This window comes from Mercenaria mercenaria, chromosome 9 (assembly GCF_021730395.1).
Source record: "Mercenaria mercenaria strain notata chromosome 9, MADL_Memer_1, whole genome shotgun sequence".
NCBI lineage: Eukaryota > Metazoa > Mollusca > Bivalvia > Venerida > Veneridae > Mercenaria > Mercenaria mercenaria.
The window spans coordinates 22,484,102-22,504,860 of NC_069369.1; the positions used below are offsets into that span (position 1 = coordinate 22,484,102).

Sequence of the window (20,759 nt, forward strand, 5' to 3'; positions counted from 1 at the left end):
AATTTTTATTCAATAACATTATTCTTGTAACTTGTTTCTCAAGACCATCTGCAGTTTTAAAGAATTATTCTGCCATTTCTGATTAAAACATTAATTTGCAGTGTTTTCTGGTCTCGAAATAAAAATAAACTTTAAATTAATTCTATTTCTTTGAATTTCCAAAGTGTGGACATTAATCAGATCTGACTATTTTATAAGATTTTGACAGTACTAAGCAAGTTGAAATGCTTCTCTTTTTTTTTCATTATTTTTATTAATTGAATATTTGCTTTCCATGATTACCGGTATGCCTTTTTGTAGGCAACCAATTTTTTCATCGACACAATGTCATATCGAACTAATAACTGAACTTGGACATCCCTTTGGCATAACCAGAATTTCTAGACAAGCAAGTTCGAAATACTGAGTATTTCCAAATAATTTTATAATCTTTTTCTTAATAACGTAAGTCAGGTAAGATTTATTCACGGTCAAAAATATATAACAAAGAGAATCCATTCATTATTTTTCTAGCTACATAATTATTATAACTGAGCCGTGCCATGGGAAAACCAACATAGTGGGTATGCGACCAGCATGGATCCAGACCAGCCTGCGCATCCGCGCAGTCTGGTCAGGATCCATGCTGTTCGCTAATGGTTTCTCTAATTACAGTAGGCTTTAAAAGCGAACAGCATGGATCCTGACCAGACTGCGTGGATGCGCAGGCTGGTCTGGATCCATGCTGGTCGCAAAGCCACTATGTTGGTTTTCTCATGGCACGGCTCATATTACTCTTAGCCTTCACATACCTTGGTCTAGTTTATGGAAACAGAACAGAATGCAAAGTTTAAAATTATGACATTTAGTAATAGAAACCCTGTCTACATTGAACTGATTTTAGATATTTCTTTTACAATTTTTATTTTCAATACTTAAGTTAGTCACTAGAAAATGTTTATTATAAAACATTTTGTCCACTGAAGCATGTTCATGATTTAACAATTTATCCAATACAGCATGTTCATTATAAAACCTTTTATCCAATAAAGCATGTTCATGAAACATTTTATCTGCTGAAGAATGTTCATGATAAATCATTTTTTCAACAAAAGCATGTTCATGATAAAATATTTAAAACTCTGAAATATGTTCATAATAAAACAATTTATCCACTAAAGCATGTTCATGAAACATTTTATCTGTTTAAGTATATTCATGACAAAACATTTTACCACTGAAGAACTAATTCATGATAAAACATCTTATCCGCTAAAGCATGTTCAGGATAAAACATTTTAATCACTACAGTATTTTCATGATAAAACCTGATCCTTTCAAATAAAACCATATCTATTACAAAGACAAATCTGTTCATCATTAGAACGGTATTCAATATAGACAGGTTTTCTGTGATCATTACATTCCCATATATCACCATGTTTGTATTAAGATATCAAGGTAAACTATAATTATAAAGAATGCAGTTAACTGAAACATAGTAAGCATGGATACATTTAACTGTAAACAAAAATAATAACTGTAAGAAACTTCATTTTGATAAAATATAAATAAGAACTGATTTATTGAAACTTAACTAAACTTAAGCAAACTTGTCAAAAAGCTTACAACACTTTTTGTAACTAGAAAGAAACTTCAAAGAGACACTCACCAAGAAAAGTTCAAATGCTGCAAGGAGTTCGCCTCCAGAATCCTTTCCACGTCTGATCTCGTACCACTGCAGCACGGGGGATCGAGCATCCCCAGGGTCTAACTTTACCATAGGATGAGCCTTAGCCCTACCAAGGAATTCTGGCTCACCCTGAAAAGCAAGGGAGATAAATATTGTACCTGATCAAACTCAACTTTGTCTCATCAACGTCTAATTTTGTTATCCTTAATTATTTTGAAAACATTGTAAAAATGCTAAACTTTGAAATACCATTTCATCAGAACGAATACTTAATCACCAAAGGCCTGTATGACTTGAGGCAGTTCCCTTTAACTTCATTTGAAAAATGATAAAAAATTCAGACTAACTTCATTCTGCTTTAAAGAACGGTAGCTGTTTTATTGAATCTACTGCGCTTTTGACATTTCAGGAACCTTTCAAAATATACCAAGAAAGTCAAATAATACCTATGACTTTTTCTTCAACTTACAAAGGTATCATGGTCAAACAGTTCTATGTAGATATCTGGAGGTTGGGCCTCCATCGACCTCGGATCTCCGTGAATCTCAATCTCCTCAAAGATCAGCGTCTGATCCCATGTGGGGCATAAGCTCTTCTTTATATTCTCTGTTCGTAAACTTTGTGTAAGGAAAGAAACTCGTGCAAATGGGTCAGACATTCCCGAGTCATCCATGGCAAGAATATCACGTGCTTGGTATATGTAGGCACGAAGTTGGTATTTGAAAGCATCTGTTCAAATGACACAAAATGGAGATAAAAGTTTTTCTTTTTGTCTTTCAAAGCACATATTAAGTAAATCTGTTGTCCAAGCAGTAGCTGTGATCAAAAATGTCTGCCTCTACAATTCATGTAATAACTGGTTATGAATGTACATCTTTCAATGAAAGTCTATATAAAGTAGTATTTCAATTTTTAACTTTTATTAGATCTAAGCTATTCCATGTCTATAATACCCAACTGACTGTTCTTGTGTTCATATTTCATGGCCAAACATTTCGTAATAAAATCAAGTGAAACCTGCTCATGTCCAACAATCTGAACAAAATCTGAAATGTATTTAATCTCAAAACAATAAAAAAAAATATCAAGAAAATCATTTTGGAAGTATACAAAGACTTACTTTTGAAGACAAGGAACATTCTAGGAGCAGACATCTGAGATATCTCTTCACTCTCATCATCACTGTCCTGTAACATAATGTAACAAGATACCCTTAACAAGGTTTACAAAGAATTCCAGGTAACAGGAAGATTGCTGACTCATATAGTATTACACAAGAGTTAACCCTTATCATGCTGGACAGGACTGATTCTGCCTTTGCGACAAGGGTAGATCATGATCAGCCTGCATCTCCGTGCAGTCTGATCATGATCTGCACTGATCGCCATTCAGTCAATATCTATTTGGTAAGTACCCCTTTTAACAGTTAATGGTACTGGTCAAATTTAAAGATGGACAAGTTCATTATAGAAATATAGCAGGATAAGGGTTAAACACTGTAATTCTAGGAAACTTAAAATGAAGGGCTGCATGGACAACTGTTGCTCTTGGCATCCTAATATCAGTAATTCAGAATCAAAAAATTTAAACTGAAAATTAACAGAACCTCCAGGACACCAAGGACATCAGTAATGTAACACAGTAACTACTGATTACATATGAAACATAAACTAAAATATGAAAACTCAACATATAATACAAAATGTGAAGATAAAAATGATAGGAAACTATTTTTCTTGTGGCAATATTTGAAAATTCCTCAGACTAATAAACAAGAGGGCCATGAAGGCCCTGTATCGCTCACCTGACCTATTGACCTAAAGATCATCAAGATCAACATTCTGACCAAGTTTCATTAAGATATGGTCATAAATGTAGCCTCTAAAGTGTTAACTAGCTTTTCCTTTGATTTGACCCGGTGACCTAGTTTTTGCCCCCACATGACCCAGATTCGAACTTGACCTAAAGATCATCAAGATTAACATTCTGATTAAGTTTCATGAAGATACAGTCATAAATCTGGCCTCTAGAGTCTTAACAAGCTTTTCCTTTGATTTGACCTAGTGACCTAGTTTTTTAACACACCTTACCCAGATTTAAACTTGACCTATAGATCATCAAGATTAACATTCTGACCAAGTTTCATTAAGATATGGTCATAAATGTGGCCTCTAAAGTGTTAACTAACTATTCCTTTTATTTGACCCCCGTGACCTAGTTTTTGACCCGACATGACCCAGATTCGAACTTGACCTAAAGACCATCAAGTTTAACATTCTGACTAAGTTTCATGAAGATATAGTCAAAAATATGGCCTCTAGAGTGTTAACAAGCTTTTCCTTTGATATGACCTAGTGACCTAGTTTTTGACTCCATCTGACCCAGATTTAAACTTGACCTAAAGATTATCAAGATTAACATTCTGACCAAGTTTCATTAAGATATGGTCATAAACGTGGCCTCTACAGTGTTAATTAGCTTTTCCTTTGATTTGACCTGGTGACCTAGTTTTTGACCCGACATGACCCAGATTCAAAATTGCCCTAAAGATTATCAAGTTTAACATTCTGACTAAGTTTCATGAAGATATAGTCATAAATGTGGCCTCTAGAGTGTTAACAAGTTTTCCTTTGATATGACCTAGTGACCTAGTTTTTGACCCCACCTAACCCAGATTTGAACTTGAGCTATAGATCATCAAGATTTGACCAAGTTTCATTAAGGTATGGTCATAAATGTGGCCTCTAGTGTAAACTAGCTTTTCATTTGATTTGGCTTGGTGACCTAGTTTTTTATCCTACATGACCCAGATTCAAACTGGACCTTAAGATCATCAATATTAACAATCTGACCAAGTTTCATGAAGATACAGTCATAAATGCGACTTCAACAGTGTTAACAAGCTTTTCCTTTGATTTGACCTGGTGACCTAGTTTATGATCCCAGATAACCAAATATCGAACTCGTCCAAGATTTTATTAAGGGTAACATTCTGACCAAGTTTCATTAAGATTGGGCCAAAAATGTGACCTCTAGAGTGTTAACAAGCTTTTTCTTTGATTTGACCTGGTGACCTAGTTTTTGACCCCAGATGACCCAATATCGAACTCGTCCAAGATTTTATTGAGGGTACCATCCTGACCAAGTTTCATTAAGATTGGGTCAAAATTGTGACCTCTAGAGTGTTAACAAGCTTTTCCTTTGATTTGACCTGATGACCTAGTTTTTGACCCCAGATGACTTAATATCGAACTCGTCCAAGATTTTATTGAGGGTAACATTCTGACCAAGTTTCATTAAGATTGGGCCAAAAATGTGACCTCTAGAGTGTTAACAAGCTTTTCCTTTGATTTGACCTGATGACCTAGTTTTTGACCCCAGATGACCCAATATCGAACTCGTCCAAGATTTTATTGAGGGTAACATTCTGACCAAGTTTCATTAAGATTGGGTCAAAAATGTGACCTCTAGAGTGTTAACAGTCAAATTGTTGACGACGGACGGACGGACGGACGGACGGACGACGGACGACGACGGACGCCGGACACAGGGTGATCACTAAAGCTCACCTTTGAGCACTTCGTGCTCAGGTGAGCTAAAAATGACACACAATATTTAGTAACTATTCTATGATTTTGTTTTTGTTTAAAAAGTAAACTTTTACAATCTTATTCAATTAAATGAAACTTATATTCTCGGCAGTTTTAGTATTACATTTTGTTTCAAATTTGCCATAAAACATTTCAAACATATAAAAAGTGCATGCTAAGATAAAATGAAGTAAAAGAAAAAAGATTCATTCATGATTTTATGAGAAGCTTTTTGATATATATCAAGCTCAACTTAACAAAGTCTTTTGGTTATAAAACATCATGCAATTGTGTTATAAATTACTCTGAAAAAATCCTGAAGTATTTATAAAGAATATTTTATATCTTTCTTTAAAAAGATATTGTTCAAAAACAAAAGCAATACAAGTGACCGAGTATTGCTGTGACAATACAGAAGTCCCCTACCAGTGAAAAAACAATTTTACTTGACTTGACCTCTGACTGACAACCACGGGTCATGTGTGTGACACATAGTCTAATCATGGGGAACATTTCTGTGTAGTACCAAAAAAAATCCCTCAATGCAATTAAAGGTAATGGAGCAGAAACAAATTTTTACTTGAACCTGCAAAGTGACCTTGACCTTTAACCGACTAGCATAGATCATGCTTTGACACATTGTCTCATCATGGGGAACGTTTGTGCGTAACACTAAGATTATCAATCAATGAATATAAAAGTAAAGGAGCAATAACAATTTTCACTTGACCTTCAATAGTAATCTGATCTTTGATCTACAAGCATAAGTCATGTACGTGCATAATCTATCTATACACATACCAAGTTTTATGAATCTGGCTTGAATACTTTTCAAGTTACCACAGGATCCAGATTTGTGGACGAACCCCTTCCGGTGTTCCACTGGTAGGGGAATAATAAAAGAATATTTTTCTTCAAAAAGCAGAACGTTTCAAGCATAAAAAAAATAAGAATAATATACATTACAAAATGTTATTCTAAAAACTTGAAACAGTTTAATACTGTCTGAATTATACTATCTGTCCTTGCTTAACTTAAGCAAGCAAATTCATTTCATTACAAATGTGTCTTACTCAGTCATAAATTGCAAACTTATAAATGAAGAAAAGCAAATAGTTTCCATTATAAGTGAAATAAGAAGATATGAGCCGGGCCATGAGAAAACCAGCATAGCGCTTTTGCGACCACCATGGATCCAGACCATCCTGCACATCCACGCAGTCTGGTCAGGATCCATGCTGGTCGCTAACGGTTTCTCAAATTGCAATAGGCTTTGAAAGCAAACAGCAGGCTCGTCTGGAACCAGCAGCTGGTCGCAAATGCACTATGTTGGTTTTGCTCATGGTGCAGTTCATATCTTTATTTATGCACTCATCTGTGGTTTGGTGCCAGAACAAAGTATTCAAAAAAAGTCTTAAAATATTCAAAAGTCATTGCCTTTTTCTCATTACATTTATTTTCACGCTTTCTAGTCATTCAAAATGCATAATAAACATGCATTACAGAATATATCTGAAGGTGCCATTTATTATAAGTGCATTTTGCACATGGCACCAAGTGACAAAACTCTGTCAGACACAACACAAACACAAAAATAACCTAGCAGCTAAACATATCTAATATTACTTACAAGCTTCATGAAAGAAAAGCTGCCCTGTTACAATATTACAAGGCATTACAAAAATATCTTCATTTTAATTGAGCCGTGCCATGAGAAAACCAACATAGTGGGTTTGCGACCAGCATGGATCTGTGCAGTCTGGTCAGGATCCATGCTGTTCGCTTTTAAAGCCTACTGCAATTAGAGAAACCTTTAGTGAACAGCATGGATCCTGACCAGACTGTGCAGATGCGCAGGTTAGTCTGGATCCATGCTGGTGGCAAAGCCACTATGTTGGTTTTCCCATGGCATGGCTCAATTAATACTTTTTTCATTTTACAGTTTTAAATGAATATTAACAATTTAATTAAACATTTTTAACTTTTTTCAACTGGAATATTTCTAAATTACAATTACACTCGTAAGTTTGTTTGTAAGTTACTGGTGTATGTAAAATGATATGATTTGAATAAATGAAAGTCTAAAAATGTTAGTTTAAGAACGAAACAAAAATGATAAAAAATGTGGATGTTTTCTTCTGTTTTTTTCTCTATCTAAGATGAAAGAGTCAGGTTTAAAGGGTTTACACAACATTTAATGCAGCTAAAGACACAGAAGTATTACAAAGACTTATGCATCCATCTGAGTCAAACAGTTAACCAAATACATGTATTATGATGATGAAGGTTCATTTTTCTTTTAACATTCGCTTGAACTCTGACAGCAGGACAAGCAAAATTTGTTCGAGATATTTGATAGTTCGAGCTATTGGAAAATATACATTACATAGATATTTTGATGGGACCCGACAATGGGATTGAGCAAAGGGTAGAGCACAAATTATCCCAGTTCAAGTGAATGAAGTTTGACTGCATTTCTATGATTATTATAGGAGCCGCGTCATGAGAAAACCACATAGTGGGTTTGCGACCAGCATGGATCCAGACCAGCCTGCGCATCCGTGTAGTCTGGTCAGGATCCATGCTGTTCACTAACAGATTCTCTAATTCCAATAGGCTTTGACAGCGAACAGCATGGATCCTGACCAGACTGCGCGGATGCGCAGGCTGGTCTGGATTCATGCTGGTCGCAAACCCACTATGTTGGTTTTCTCATGGCATGGCTCATATAAACTTTGTATTCACCAGTGAATGAGTACTTCTCAATATTCAGTAGAATCAAACAGTCAGTAAGTGAGACAGTGTTTAGTCACATCATTAAACTGAGCAATTTCCTTGGCTTAGCATTGCAGACATATAACATGTGCTTTAAGAAAAAGGTCTTGCTGTTAGCATTTGTCTAGAATCTAGCCCACTCCCCAAATGGCAATGAAACTATTGGTGATAGGTCTTATCTCCAGTGATTTCCGTGAACTTCACATTCTCCTGTGGGCACTGCCAGAATAGTGACTAAAACGTAACTTTGACATTTTCCCTCTAGCGCTAATTCATTTCAGTTTATACTGCCAGAATAGTGACTAAAACATAACTTTGACATTTTCCCTCTAGCGCTAATTCATTTCAGTTTATACTGCCAGAATACTGACTAAAACATAACTTTGACATTTTTCCTCTAGCACTAATGCATCTCAATTTATACTGCCAGTGTAGTACTTTGAGATTTTCCATCTAGCACTAATGATCTCAATTTATACTGCCAGATTAGTGACTAAAAAATAACTTTTTAGATTTTCCCTCTAGTGCTAATGCATCTCAATTTATACTGCCAGATTAGTGACTAAAACATAACTTTTTAGATTTTCCCTCTAGTGCTAATGCATCTCAATTTATACTGCCAGATTAGTGACTAAAACATAACTTTTTAGATTTTCCATCTAGTGCTAATGATCTCAATTTATACTGCCAGATTAGTGACTAAAACATAACTTTTTAGATTTTCCCTCTAGTGCTAATGCATCTCAATTTATACTGCCAGATTAGTGACTAAAACATAACTTTTTAGATTTTCCCTCTAGTGCTAATGCATCTCAATTTATACTGCCAGATTAGTGACTAAAACATAACTTTTTAGATTTTCTCTCTAGTGCTAATGCATCTAAATTTATATTTATCTTTGAAGGACACAAGTGTTAGTGTGGTATCACAGAAAAGTTATTGTGAAATTAATGTTATCTCACACCAAGCCTATCATCATAATACACATTTGGTAAAAACTTTCTTGTTAAAGATAATTGAGCCGCTCCATGAGAAAACCAACACAGTGGGTTTGCGACCAGCATGGATTTAGACCAGCCTGCGCATCCGCGCAGTCTGGTCAGGATCCATGCTGTTCGCTAACAGTTTCTCTAATTGCAATATGCTTTGAAAGCGAACAACATGGATCCTGACCAGACTGCGCGGATGCGCAGGCTGGTCTGGATCCATGCTGGTCGCAAACCCACTATGTTGGTTTTCTCATGGCACGGCTCATATTTCATTCACTATCTGATAAAACACTTAGCAAAAGCAAACAGAAAAACATAACAACAACCTTCTTTTTGGACTTTGACTGTTGAAAATAAAAACAAAGAAGCATATGAAATAATTGGTATATAGACTTACTGGTAGGCATGCTATGAACATATCTGTGATGCTTTTAAAATAATTGCTAAACACAATATAGTATGGGTGAAATAATCAAAACTTAAAATATAACTCATATACAGCTTGAATGAAACTTAACAAAGCTCCTGTAGATGTTTATAATTACTATTACTGTTTGATTCACCATTTATGTAACAAGACTTTTTCTTGATTTATCTTTAAATATTGGACAATACCACTGATATTACACATCATTCTAAAGAACTCTGCGGGTTACAAAAGATTCTGTCAATTTTCAAAATATCTCGATTACTTTTGAATTCATTGTCAAAAAAATCCTGGGGTATTTAAAATACAATTTGGACTACATTCATTTTGTGAATGCACTGATATAATGATGTTACCTTAAAACCATCATTTCCATGTAAAAATGTTGTTGTTTTTTGTTTTTGTTTTAAATTGTGACTTTGCCCAATTTTTTACACAGGAATACATTTCTGGCCATAAGAGCTATCTCAAAAATCCTATTATCACATTGGAGACCTTTAGAACAATGTTTTATTAATAGCTGGATCATGCAAAATAAAGTTGTAATTAACAAAAATGTAGGCGGATCAAAAAGTAGTTTACTTTTTTAATTTAAAATAGTTGTGTAGAAAGCCTGATGATGATTTGAATCCATCTTAAGCCTGCCGTCCCAGAAAAAAAGTTACTTTATGAAGAGGTATGCAGTCATGACCCAAGGTTCAAGCCAACGACCACCGTTTACCTGTATACACCTTAACCACAAGACTACCCCTTCTTTAAATATGGTATACAGATGCCATTATTTCACTTGTTATTTTACTTTCTTTCATACAAAGTATGATAAAGTAATTGTCTGTTTTTAAAAAAAAATGATGCAGAAATAAGTAAGAGAAAAGGTTCCAATATAAAGACAATGTATGAAAATTCTGAATGGATTTGACACATAAGTCATAATCCAACATGAAATGTTGATACATAAAATCATCTAAGTTCAACATTTAATGAAATTGTTATTATATATTTAATACAATTATATAAAATAATATTTATTTGCCAAATATGCACTTCATACAAACATATATTAATGTGATAGAATTGAGGAGTGAGCTTTAAGCTTGTATTAAAACCTCTTTCCTCATTATTGTCTTGAATAGGTCTCAGATTGTTTACCAGTACCTAAAGAACTTAAAATACAGCAAAGTAACAGGAGCATACCAAATATACTTGATGTATTTGTTTTTTTCTTAAAGATTAATCTACTTAGTAGCTTGGACAGTACATAAGTATTTATTTGTGCTTATATGTAGATATATATTCTCTAGGGTTTTCACTAACAGATTTATTTTACGTCACCTTGGCACAAAAAGTGAATAAGTCCTTCTTTAAGTCAATGCAGTTATCCACTTCTTACGTTGAGGTGACAAGAAATTATAATTTTAAAAAATTCTGAGACAAGTTCAGATACATACATCAGCTTCTTGCATACTGAAGAAGCATGGCGCACCGGGGTCGGTGTTCACCATTTTTCTGTGCCAACGTCTACGTCTAACCATATCCATTTTCCTTTCAATGTGATGGAACTTCATATTGAACAAGGGAGCATACTCCCAACCTTCTGTGGCAGCCTGGAGTTGCTTCTCCTGAAAATGTCATTATTGTTTATTTATTATGATATTAATTGATGTTTGGTAAGCACTCGACACTTATTTTTTAATTTGATTTTGGTAATGAAATGATGCCCAGTAACCTGTTTGAACTTTCTTTTTCCCCATAAGAATCACAGGTGGAGACAATCAGGCTAATGTTCAAATGGTACATAGAATTGTGACATACAAATAGAATACATAACAAGAATCCAATCATAACATATTCTGAAAACATGTAAAACTGTTAACATTTTTATAAAATTTCTTTGGTAAAAAAATCTTAAAAGCCTTATTATAATATGAGCCGCGCCATGGGAAAACCAACATAGTGGCATTGCGACCAGCATGGATCCAGACCAGCCTGCGCATCCGCGCAGTCTGGTCAGGATCCATGCTGTTCGCTTTCAAATCCTATTGGAATTGGAGAAACTGTTAGCGAACAGCATGGATCCTGAACAGACTGCGCGGATGCGCAGGCTGGTCTGGATCCATGCTGGTCGCAAAGCCACTATGTTGGTTTTCCCATGGCGCGGCTCATATATCCAAGACATTATACATTGGGGGAATATCAAGCCAAGCATTGGAGCTTCTTTTCAAGACCAAAAATTAATTTTTACACAATTATTTCTATGTTTGAAATTATTTAGTAAGTTCATCTTAATAAAACAACAAAGTGGCATCTTTTTTAATCAAAACACAACTTCTGTGCATGCTATTTATCAAAATCAAAAAGCTACCAACAACTTAAAATGAAATAGTTACAAAAGGAACTACTATAACTTCATTAATTAAACAATATCAAAATCAAACCAAACTGAATATCACCAATTGGGAAAATTCTGCAGAAAGTTGGAAAGAAAGGTGTAACAACTATAACAGTCAGACCCTGGACTGAACCTTATGAATCTATATATCTATTCATTAAATGACAAACTAATGATACAGCAATAATTCATATTTAAGGCGTACGCTAGAATTCCCTGTATATGAGATGGGCGAAAATTTTCCCAATAACAGAATTTCTTTAAACTTTGGATATTGAAGGACAATCATCTAAGAAACAAAAATATGCAATAAAAATCATAGGTCACCGTATCGAAAAAGAGTTATCTGCCCTTGAAAATGCCATTTTTGGGGGAAATGCGGTTTTCAAGGGCAGATAACTCTTTTTCGATACCGGTGACCTATGATTTTTATTGCATTTTTTTTTGTTTCTTAGATGGTTGTCCTTCAATATCCAAAGTTTGAAGAAATTCTGTTATTGGGAAAATTTTCGCACCAAATTCTAGCATACGTCCTTAAGCAAGTGCTTTGCTTAGCTGTTGCTTGAATTTTCAATATGGCGAGTCAAATCAAACGAGGGCACTGAATGGCTGAAACAATATGTCATGCTCTCCAAATAAACTAAAGTAATAAATCAGAGGTTAATCTCGGGACAATGTTGAACCTGAAGGATGAGCAAAAATCAAAAGCTACACATACGATGTTAGTAACCACATCACAATGACTTCACAGTCAGTTACTCTACAGTTCTATAATAATTACTGTATTTGTAAAATCTGCTCAAACTCCTGAGAAATATGTAATTTCTGCAAAATTATTCTCCCAATATGGGTAAATACCTTAAAGTACTTGCCAGCCAGACTGATTTTCAGCAGCATTAAAATCACTTCAAAGGAGAAAAATCTTCATACCACTATTCTAAAATATTTTGTGTTACCTATTTCTTGTAGACACTTGTCTTTGTTAATCGGGTGGTATTAACCTTTAGCCTGCTAAATTTCTAAAATGGACCTGTCCATCATTCAGTTTGGGTAGTACCATTTACTATTTGAAGGAGTGTTCAATGAAAATTTACTGACTGAATAGCGAACAGTGCAGACCATGATCAGCCTGCACGGACGTGCAGGCTGATCTTGGTCTGCACTGGTCGCAAAGGCAGTATCACTTGCCGACAGCAGGCTAAAGGTTAAATGAACATTCACAGGAAACTGGGGCAGCCAAGTCCTCAATATCATGCAGTCAATCAGTTTTAATTAGTACAAGTTTGGCTGTTTTGCCATTCTGCTTGGCACATAACATAACAGCACATAAACTCAATATAGGTCTCCATGCCGACACTTGATACTCACCAGGTAATCCTGAAGGTTAAAGTAACTTCTATAATACCATTATGTCTCAATCAATCAAAGGAAATCAATTTCTATTTACTTAATTTTGGTTGAAAGTTCATTAAGTATCACATATATTTAAAATATTCCATAAGTATAAGTACCTTCATTTTATTGACTCCATTTTCTGTTTTCAAGAATGTATCATGGGTATTAAAATGATTTTAATACAAAACTGATACATTAAAAGGAACAGTAAGCTGATCTGGACTTTTTATGCAACACTTATCCATTCTCATTTTTTAGATGAGCAACCATTTGTAAACCTACATGTCATAATTTATGACTGCACAGTACATATTCAATATTTTAAACACTCAAAGAATAGTAAATTTTATCAGACTATTAACCAGTACTATTAAGAAAACAACTTCCTAATGTATACCAAAAAGTGCTCTCCCTTGCACTCCAGCTTGGTGAAAATGTTTGTAATGGAAAATTCCTTAATTACCTTTTCTTTTTTCTGCTTCATATTTTCTACAAGTTTTCTGGATCGGACCCATCTACGACGTCTACATAGATGGTACCTCCTCTCTGTTGATCCCCAGCCTCCAATTGTAGCTTCAACACAGTACTCAAATCCTGCAGATTGGAAAATTTTCATTTTGCATAGAAAATATTAATATTAGTTCCAAGTTATTTCCATACCTCTCCTAAAATGAGTTTCATATATTAATGTGTATGCATGAACACTCAAGCACAGAAAATCTCCATATTCAAAAGTAAGAGACCACTGAAAATTGCCCACCAAACTAAAGCTCCATTCACATAAGCATACCTCATTTCTCAATTCAGATATAGAGTGTAATGACCACAAGTATCTAAAATTCTGCTCAAAATTCTCCAGTGCTTTGAATTCTCACACATCAGAATCTAATTGGAATATACATATTGTAGCATGTAAAATTTACCATAACATTCTGTATTCATATTAAAGTCATATAAGTAATTTCCATATCTATTTCAATGTAATATGGAAACTTTGTCTACATATCAAAACTGGCAGACACATAATTCTTATATTTAATTCAATGTCATTAGGAAACTTTGGATACATATCAAAACTAGCAGTGAAAGTCACATATGCAATTTTTACATCTATGAAATTCAGTCTAGATAAGAAAACTATCAGTTAACTTACCATCTTCATCAACAGCTCTGCTCAGATCAATCTGCCAATCATCTTCCCACACCCAGCCTGCAGGTAGCTCCATCTCACCTTTAGAAGGGGAAGGGTCTCCTTTCTGTCAACACACATCATAAAATGCTTAACAACCATACTATAGTTTCGATTTACACTTATTTATTCAGGCTTGAATGGGAAGAAAGCTCGAATCTTTCTAGCAGTCTGTTCCTATGAGAACGCAGTGTTAGGGTCTTACAACATGTTGTATTGACCACTGCATGAACCTGTGACCAGCAAGCTGACCAGTCAAAACCATACACTACCGGTACTTCCTTACTGTTGCTGTATCAAATATCTAATGAACCAAACTTTAATAATCTCTCTAATTGAGCCGCGCCATGAGAAAACCAACATAGTGCGTTTGCGACCTGCATGGATCCAGACCAGCCTGCGCAGTCTGGTCAGGATCCATGCTGTTCGCTTTCAAACCCTATTGCAATTAGAGAAACTGTTAGCCAACAGTATGGATCCTGACCTGACTGCGCAGATGCTGGTTGCAAATGCACTATGTTGGTTTTCTCATGGCACGGTTCATTTGTAAGCTCTAGCAACTAGTTCTATTACTGGTTACAAAAATGCTTTCCAGTCTTGATTTAGCAGTTTCCACCTTACTTTTTTTCATATAATTCATAACTTATAACTTATGGTCCATAATGTATCAAAATTTAATATGCCAGTTATTGTCACTGAAACAGTTGCATGATGTTTAATTCAGATGAACTCTTTAAATAAATATATATAAACTTACCACATTAGACCATGGTCTTGTTGATTCTACCCAGTTGGTTCCCGGCAGCCTCATCTGACATTCATACACATCATCAATAAATGTCCGGTGCCCAGCATCTTTGTCATACAACATACTGAAATTTAAAAAAATAATTGTAAACTGAGTAATTGTACCTAATGAGAAGTATTTCAAATTCAATTTTTGTGAAGATTTAGCAAAATTTATTTCAGATTAATTTATGCTGAAATTTCTATCCCCGAGTATAAACATTTAATAATGGCACCATGAGAATCCAAGTCATGACGCAAGGTGAAAGTAGATACTGCTGCAAAGATTCAGTTAGAACAAGAAATTTATCTGAATACTGGTAAAGTTTAAAAAAGCAGTCAATAAGACCCTCTGAAAATATGCAATATTGGTACATCTCCACAAATGATGAGCCATAACTCCAGTATATTGTTGCATATTCAAAAATCTATTCCTTCATGAAGTATCTACCCATCTTAATTTGTTGCTGTATACTGAATAGTAAGCATGATTCACAATGTTATATATGTATATACAGACAGACAGACAATCTATATACCAATAATTTTATTCTGTGAGGGTATACACAAAGTGTCAGCTGTTAATTATTGTAGGGTCACATAGGCATGAATGATTTCTTCTCTGAAATCATTTACAGCAACCTACCTAAGTTCAGGGTTGATGTACCATTCACCCTCCCACTGCCAGCCAGGTGGAGGCACAAACTTCTCTTTGGTCAGTTTTACCTGTAATGAATCAACTCCAATACTTACATTGGTGCAACAGATCTCAAATCCTGTCATGTGTGCCTACTAATTAACTCATTTTACTTCAAACAATTATTTTGTCTCAAAATTCAATCTCACCTTTAAGCAACATTATCCAGCTAGCATATAAAGCTGATGTTTCAACAGTGTAATAAAAATAATAATAACAAGATTTGAATGAAGTTGCATTGACCAAATACAATACTTAAAAGATGCAACAACTACATTATTGCAACGAAAGTATAATATTATGCCAGAGTCAAGCAACTTAAAACTCGAAAAAGTACAAATTAAACTTTTGACCTAAAAACAAAAAAATATAACTTTCAACAGTTTGTAATACATAACTGAAGTATTTTCTACTTGTTTCTCAGTTAAAAATATGAAAATACTGTTTATTTCATTAAAACATGGCAATATTTTGTTAAACAGCATATAGAATGATTCATTTGGGTTATATCCATGTGAAATTATTCTGCAGGTGTTTAACTTCTTTATCATGTTTAAATATATTAAAGCATGGTTTTGCTATACATTTAATTAATTAAGGTATTAGATCAATGTTAGAATTACCTTTCCCTGGGAGTCAGAGAATTTTGGTCTTGTCAATAGTGGTCCCCCCCTACTAGTCCAATTACCAAGAATGCTCACTTGGTTCTCATACTGAAGAAAAGAGTAGTTGTCCTTTAAACATCAAGCAATATAGGACTGAATCAACCAGCTGATATGCCAAAGCAATCTTTGATTCAATATATTCTATGTACTGAAGAGGTAAGTCATCAGGATATCACTTACTATGTAGTCCACTTTCCTTCATCCTAAATAATTCATATTCATTTAAATTTTACACAAGAAGTTTTTGTCTTTTGTTATCTGTGTTATGGTATGGTACAAGCCTGTAACCTTCAAAAGATATTCAAATGCTCTCTCTTCTGAGCTCAGTGGAAACCTTACACACTTAAAATGATTCTTACCGTCTCAGCAAACACAGCCATTTCACCCTCCTTCTGCATTTGGTGCCAGGTTTCCTCATCACCCTGAAGGCCGAACCAAAGTTTGATCCTCAAAAGTGCCGGAACGTCATGCTTTTTCTCTGCCTTGTGGCCAGGATACTGAAGTGAAAGAAATATTGTCATCAGAAGGTTTATAATAGCTGTATCAAGTCTTCTTTGTTTAGTTCATGTTTGTGAATTATATGTCAATAATTTCCAACAATTGGTAAATAAAATATATTCCATTTTGTTCCATGCCTCCTTGGTATACAACAATCAAGGTTCCCGCTGTCGGTCGCCAATGACGCCAAATGTGACAAAAATAAATTCTGGTGCTAAAAATCTTCAATTGGCAAATTTTAGTGGCTCCAACAATTAAACAAGAGGACCATGATGGTCCTGAATCGCTCACCTGTTCCCACATGACCCAGTTTTCAGTATGAAGTCGTTTTTTCTATTATTTCACATAGTGACCTAGTTTTTAAGCTCATGTGACCCAGTTTTGAATTTGATCTAGATATCATCAAGATAAAAATTCTGACCAATTTTCATGAAGATCCATTGAAAAATATGGCCTCTAGAGAGATCACAAGGTTTTTCTATTATTTGACCTATTGACCTAGTTTTCAAAGGTACGTGACCCTGTTTTGAACTTGACCTAGATATCATCAAGGTGAACATTCTGACCAATTTTCATGAAGATCTCTTGAAAAATATGGCCTCTAGAGAGGTCACAAGGTTTTTCTATTTTTATACCTACTGGCCTAGTTTTTGACCGCATGTGACCCAGTTTTGAAACTGACCTAGATACCATCAAGGTGAACATTCAGACCAATTTTCATGAAGATCTACTGAAAAATATGGCCTCTAGAGAGGTCAAAGGATTTTTCTAATTTTAGACCTACTGACCTAGTTTTTGACCGCAGTTGACCCAGTTTCAAACTTGACCTATACATCATCAAGATGAACAGTCAGACCAACTTTCATACACATCCCATGAAAAATATGGCCTCTAGAGAGGTCACAAGGTTTTTTCATTATTTGACCTACTGACCTACATTTTGATGGCACGTGACCCAGTTTCGAGCTTGACCTAGATATCATCATGATGAACATTCTGACCAATTTTTATGAAGATCCATTTGAAAGTATGGCCTCTAAAGAGGTCACAAGGTTTTTCTATTTTTAGACCTACTGACCTAGTTTTTGATTGCACTAACCCAGTTTCGAACTTGACCTAGATATCATCAAGATGAACATTCAGACCAACTTTCATACAGATCCCATGAAAAATATGGCCTTTAGAGAGGTCACAAGGTTTTTCTATTATTTGACTTACTGGCCTAGTTTTTGATGGCACGTGACCCAGTTTCTAACTTGACCTAGATATCATCAAGGTGAACGTTCTGACCAATTTTCATGAAGATCTTGTGAAATATATGGCCTCTAGAGAGGTCACAAGGTTTTTCTACTTTTAGACCTACTGACCTAGTTTTTGACCGCACGTAACCCATTTTCGAACTTGACCTAGATATCATCAAGGTGAACATTCTGACCAATTTTCATAAAGACCCCATGAAAAATGTGACCTCTAAAGTGGTCACAAGGTTTTTCTATTATTTGACCTACTGACCTAGTTTTTGATGGCACATAACCCAGTTTCAAACTTGACCTAGATATCATCAAGGTAAACATTCTGACCAATTTTCATGAAGATCTTGTGAAATATATGGCCTCTAGAGAGGTCACAAGGTTTTTCTATTTTTAGACCTACTGACCTAGTTTTTGACCGCACGTGACCCAGTTTCGAACTTGACCTAGATATCATCAAGGTGAACATTCTGACCAATTTTCATAAAGACCCCATGAAAAATGTGACCTCTAAAGTGGTCACAAGGTTTTTCTATTATTTGACCTACTGACCTAGTTTTTGAAGGCACATAACCCAGTTTCGAACTTGACCTAGATATCATCAAGGTGAACATTCTGACCAATTTTCATGAAGATCTTGTGAAATATATGGCCTCTAGAGAGGTCACAAGGTTTTTCTATTTTTAGACCTACTGACCTAGTTTTTGATCGCACGTAACCCAGTTTCGAACTTGATCTAGATATCATCAAGGTGAACATTCTGACCAATTTTCATAAAGACCCTATGAAAAATGTGACCTCTAGAGTGGTCACAATGTTTTTCTATTATTTGACCTACTGACCTAGTTTTTGAAGGCACGTAACCCAGTTTTGAACTTGACCTAGATATCATCAAGATAAACATTCTGACCAATTTTCATGAAGATCTTGTGAAATATATGGCCTCTAGAGAGGTCACAAGGTTTTTCTATTTTTAGACCTACTGACCTAGTTTTTGACCACACGTGACCCAGTTTTGAACTTGACCTAGATATCATCAAGATAAACATTCTGACCAATTTTCATAAAGACCCCATGAAAAATGTGACCTCTAGAGTGGTCACAAGCAAAAGTTTACGCATGGACGCACGCACGGACGGACGGACGACGGACGCTGCGCGATCACAAAAGCTCACCTTGTCACTTTGTGACAGGTGAGCTAAAAATACAATGAAATAAATTGGTGATCAGATTTTTCTCGCGGACATAAAATTCTTGCAATGTGCACCAGAAATCTATGCAAGGTAAAGGTTTCGCATGACTGATTATAGATCTACATGACGTGTTGTTTATTTCACCTGTATGACACTTTGAGATGAGTGTATTGAGTAGCTAGTGACATTTTTTGGGTCAAATTAATTGTATAATTGGACTAACTAACGAGTTTAATTACTCAGCTGATTAGATAACTACATGTGTTGGTTTATGTTGTCTGAAGCAAATTCAAAACAATGAAAACAAATCACGCTTTTGATGTCGCCATCGCAGCTTTATGATACCTAATTTCTTAACAACTGAAATAAATTTAAATACATATTTATATATATTTATATACACGTTTGTTACTGAATGCAATGTAACTATTACTATACCTAAACATATATGATATGTCACCTCTCACAGACTATTGGCTCCAACTTTGGAGCCAGTAGAGCAAACTTTTTCCAATTGGCAAATTTGTTGGCGCAAAATGAAATTGACCCAGAGGAAACCCTGAACAATTACGTATACAAGCAATTAAAAAGCACTATAATTATTCTAGTTTCTTTTGATGTTATTATGATTGTCATCTGTTAAGTTAGAAACATGCAAGCATCTACCAACTGTAAAATAGTTAAAACAGAAACAAGACAGCATGGCCTAAATAAAAATTGTGTTAAACTGGCTCTTCAAAAGCAATGTTAGGTAAGTAGATTGTTATCACTTTTCTCTAATTTTCTTTAACGAATTTAAATGCTTTAAAACTGCAACCAAACTTTTCAGTCAATTGCACACTCAATTCAACAACAACAAAAAATACAGATGAATCATCAATGAATCTCTTTAACATTTAGTATACAAAACAGCGTGTCTTTAGGACTCATCAATCCTTCCATCACAATATATGTAATAATCAAATATAAAGAAGATGAACCTTCATTTGTATGGCTTGTATCTTTCCGCATTCCCTTCCACAATACAGTGGATTCTTGGAGTATAGCAGTGTGTTTGCTGGTATACGATGGTACGCTACTCTCTTCTCTCCACTTATCATCCATATGATAATATCTGGCATACTGTTCTGGGGCTACAAAAGGGAAGTTCAGTGTTACATATACAGAAAAACAAGAGCACCGCAATGTGGAGCAATATACACCCGAAGGTATGTCAAAGTACCTTTGACCCCTTAGTAACCTTG

General features: G+C 34.9%; 1 protein-coding gene across 1 annotated transcript in view; it reads right to left on the reverse strand.

Annotated features, from left to right (window-relative positions):
• Positions 1–20,759, reverse strand: part of LOC123546033 (dysferlin-like) — a 121,674-nt gene that overhangs the window by 47,254 nt on the left and 53,661 nt on the right. The window contains exons 20-31 of the mRNA XM_053550454.1: positions 20,496–20,648; positions 16,934–17,071; positions 16,533–16,622; positions 15,859–15,938; positions 15,184–15,298; positions 14,391–14,493; positions 13,701–13,831; positions 10,902–11,072; positions 9,353–9,370; positions 2,793–2,859; positions 2,142–2,401; positions 1,652–1,801 (exon numbers count right to left, since the gene is read on the reverse strand). Of these exons, the coding sequence (XP_053406429.1) occupies positions 1,652–1,801; positions 2,142–2,401; positions 2,793–2,859; positions 9,353–9,370; positions 10,902–11,072; positions 13,701–13,831; positions 14,391–14,493; positions 15,184–15,298; positions 15,859–15,938; positions 16,533–16,622; positions 16,934–17,071; positions 20,496–20,648 (1,476 nt within the window). The remainder of the gene's footprint in view (positions 1–1,651; positions 1,802–2,141; positions 2,402–2,792; positions 2,860–9,352; positions 9,371–10,901; positions 11,073–13,700; positions 13,832–14,390; positions 14,494–15,183; positions 15,299–15,858; positions 15,939–16,532; positions 16,623–16,933; positions 17,072–20,495; positions 20,649–20,759) is intronic.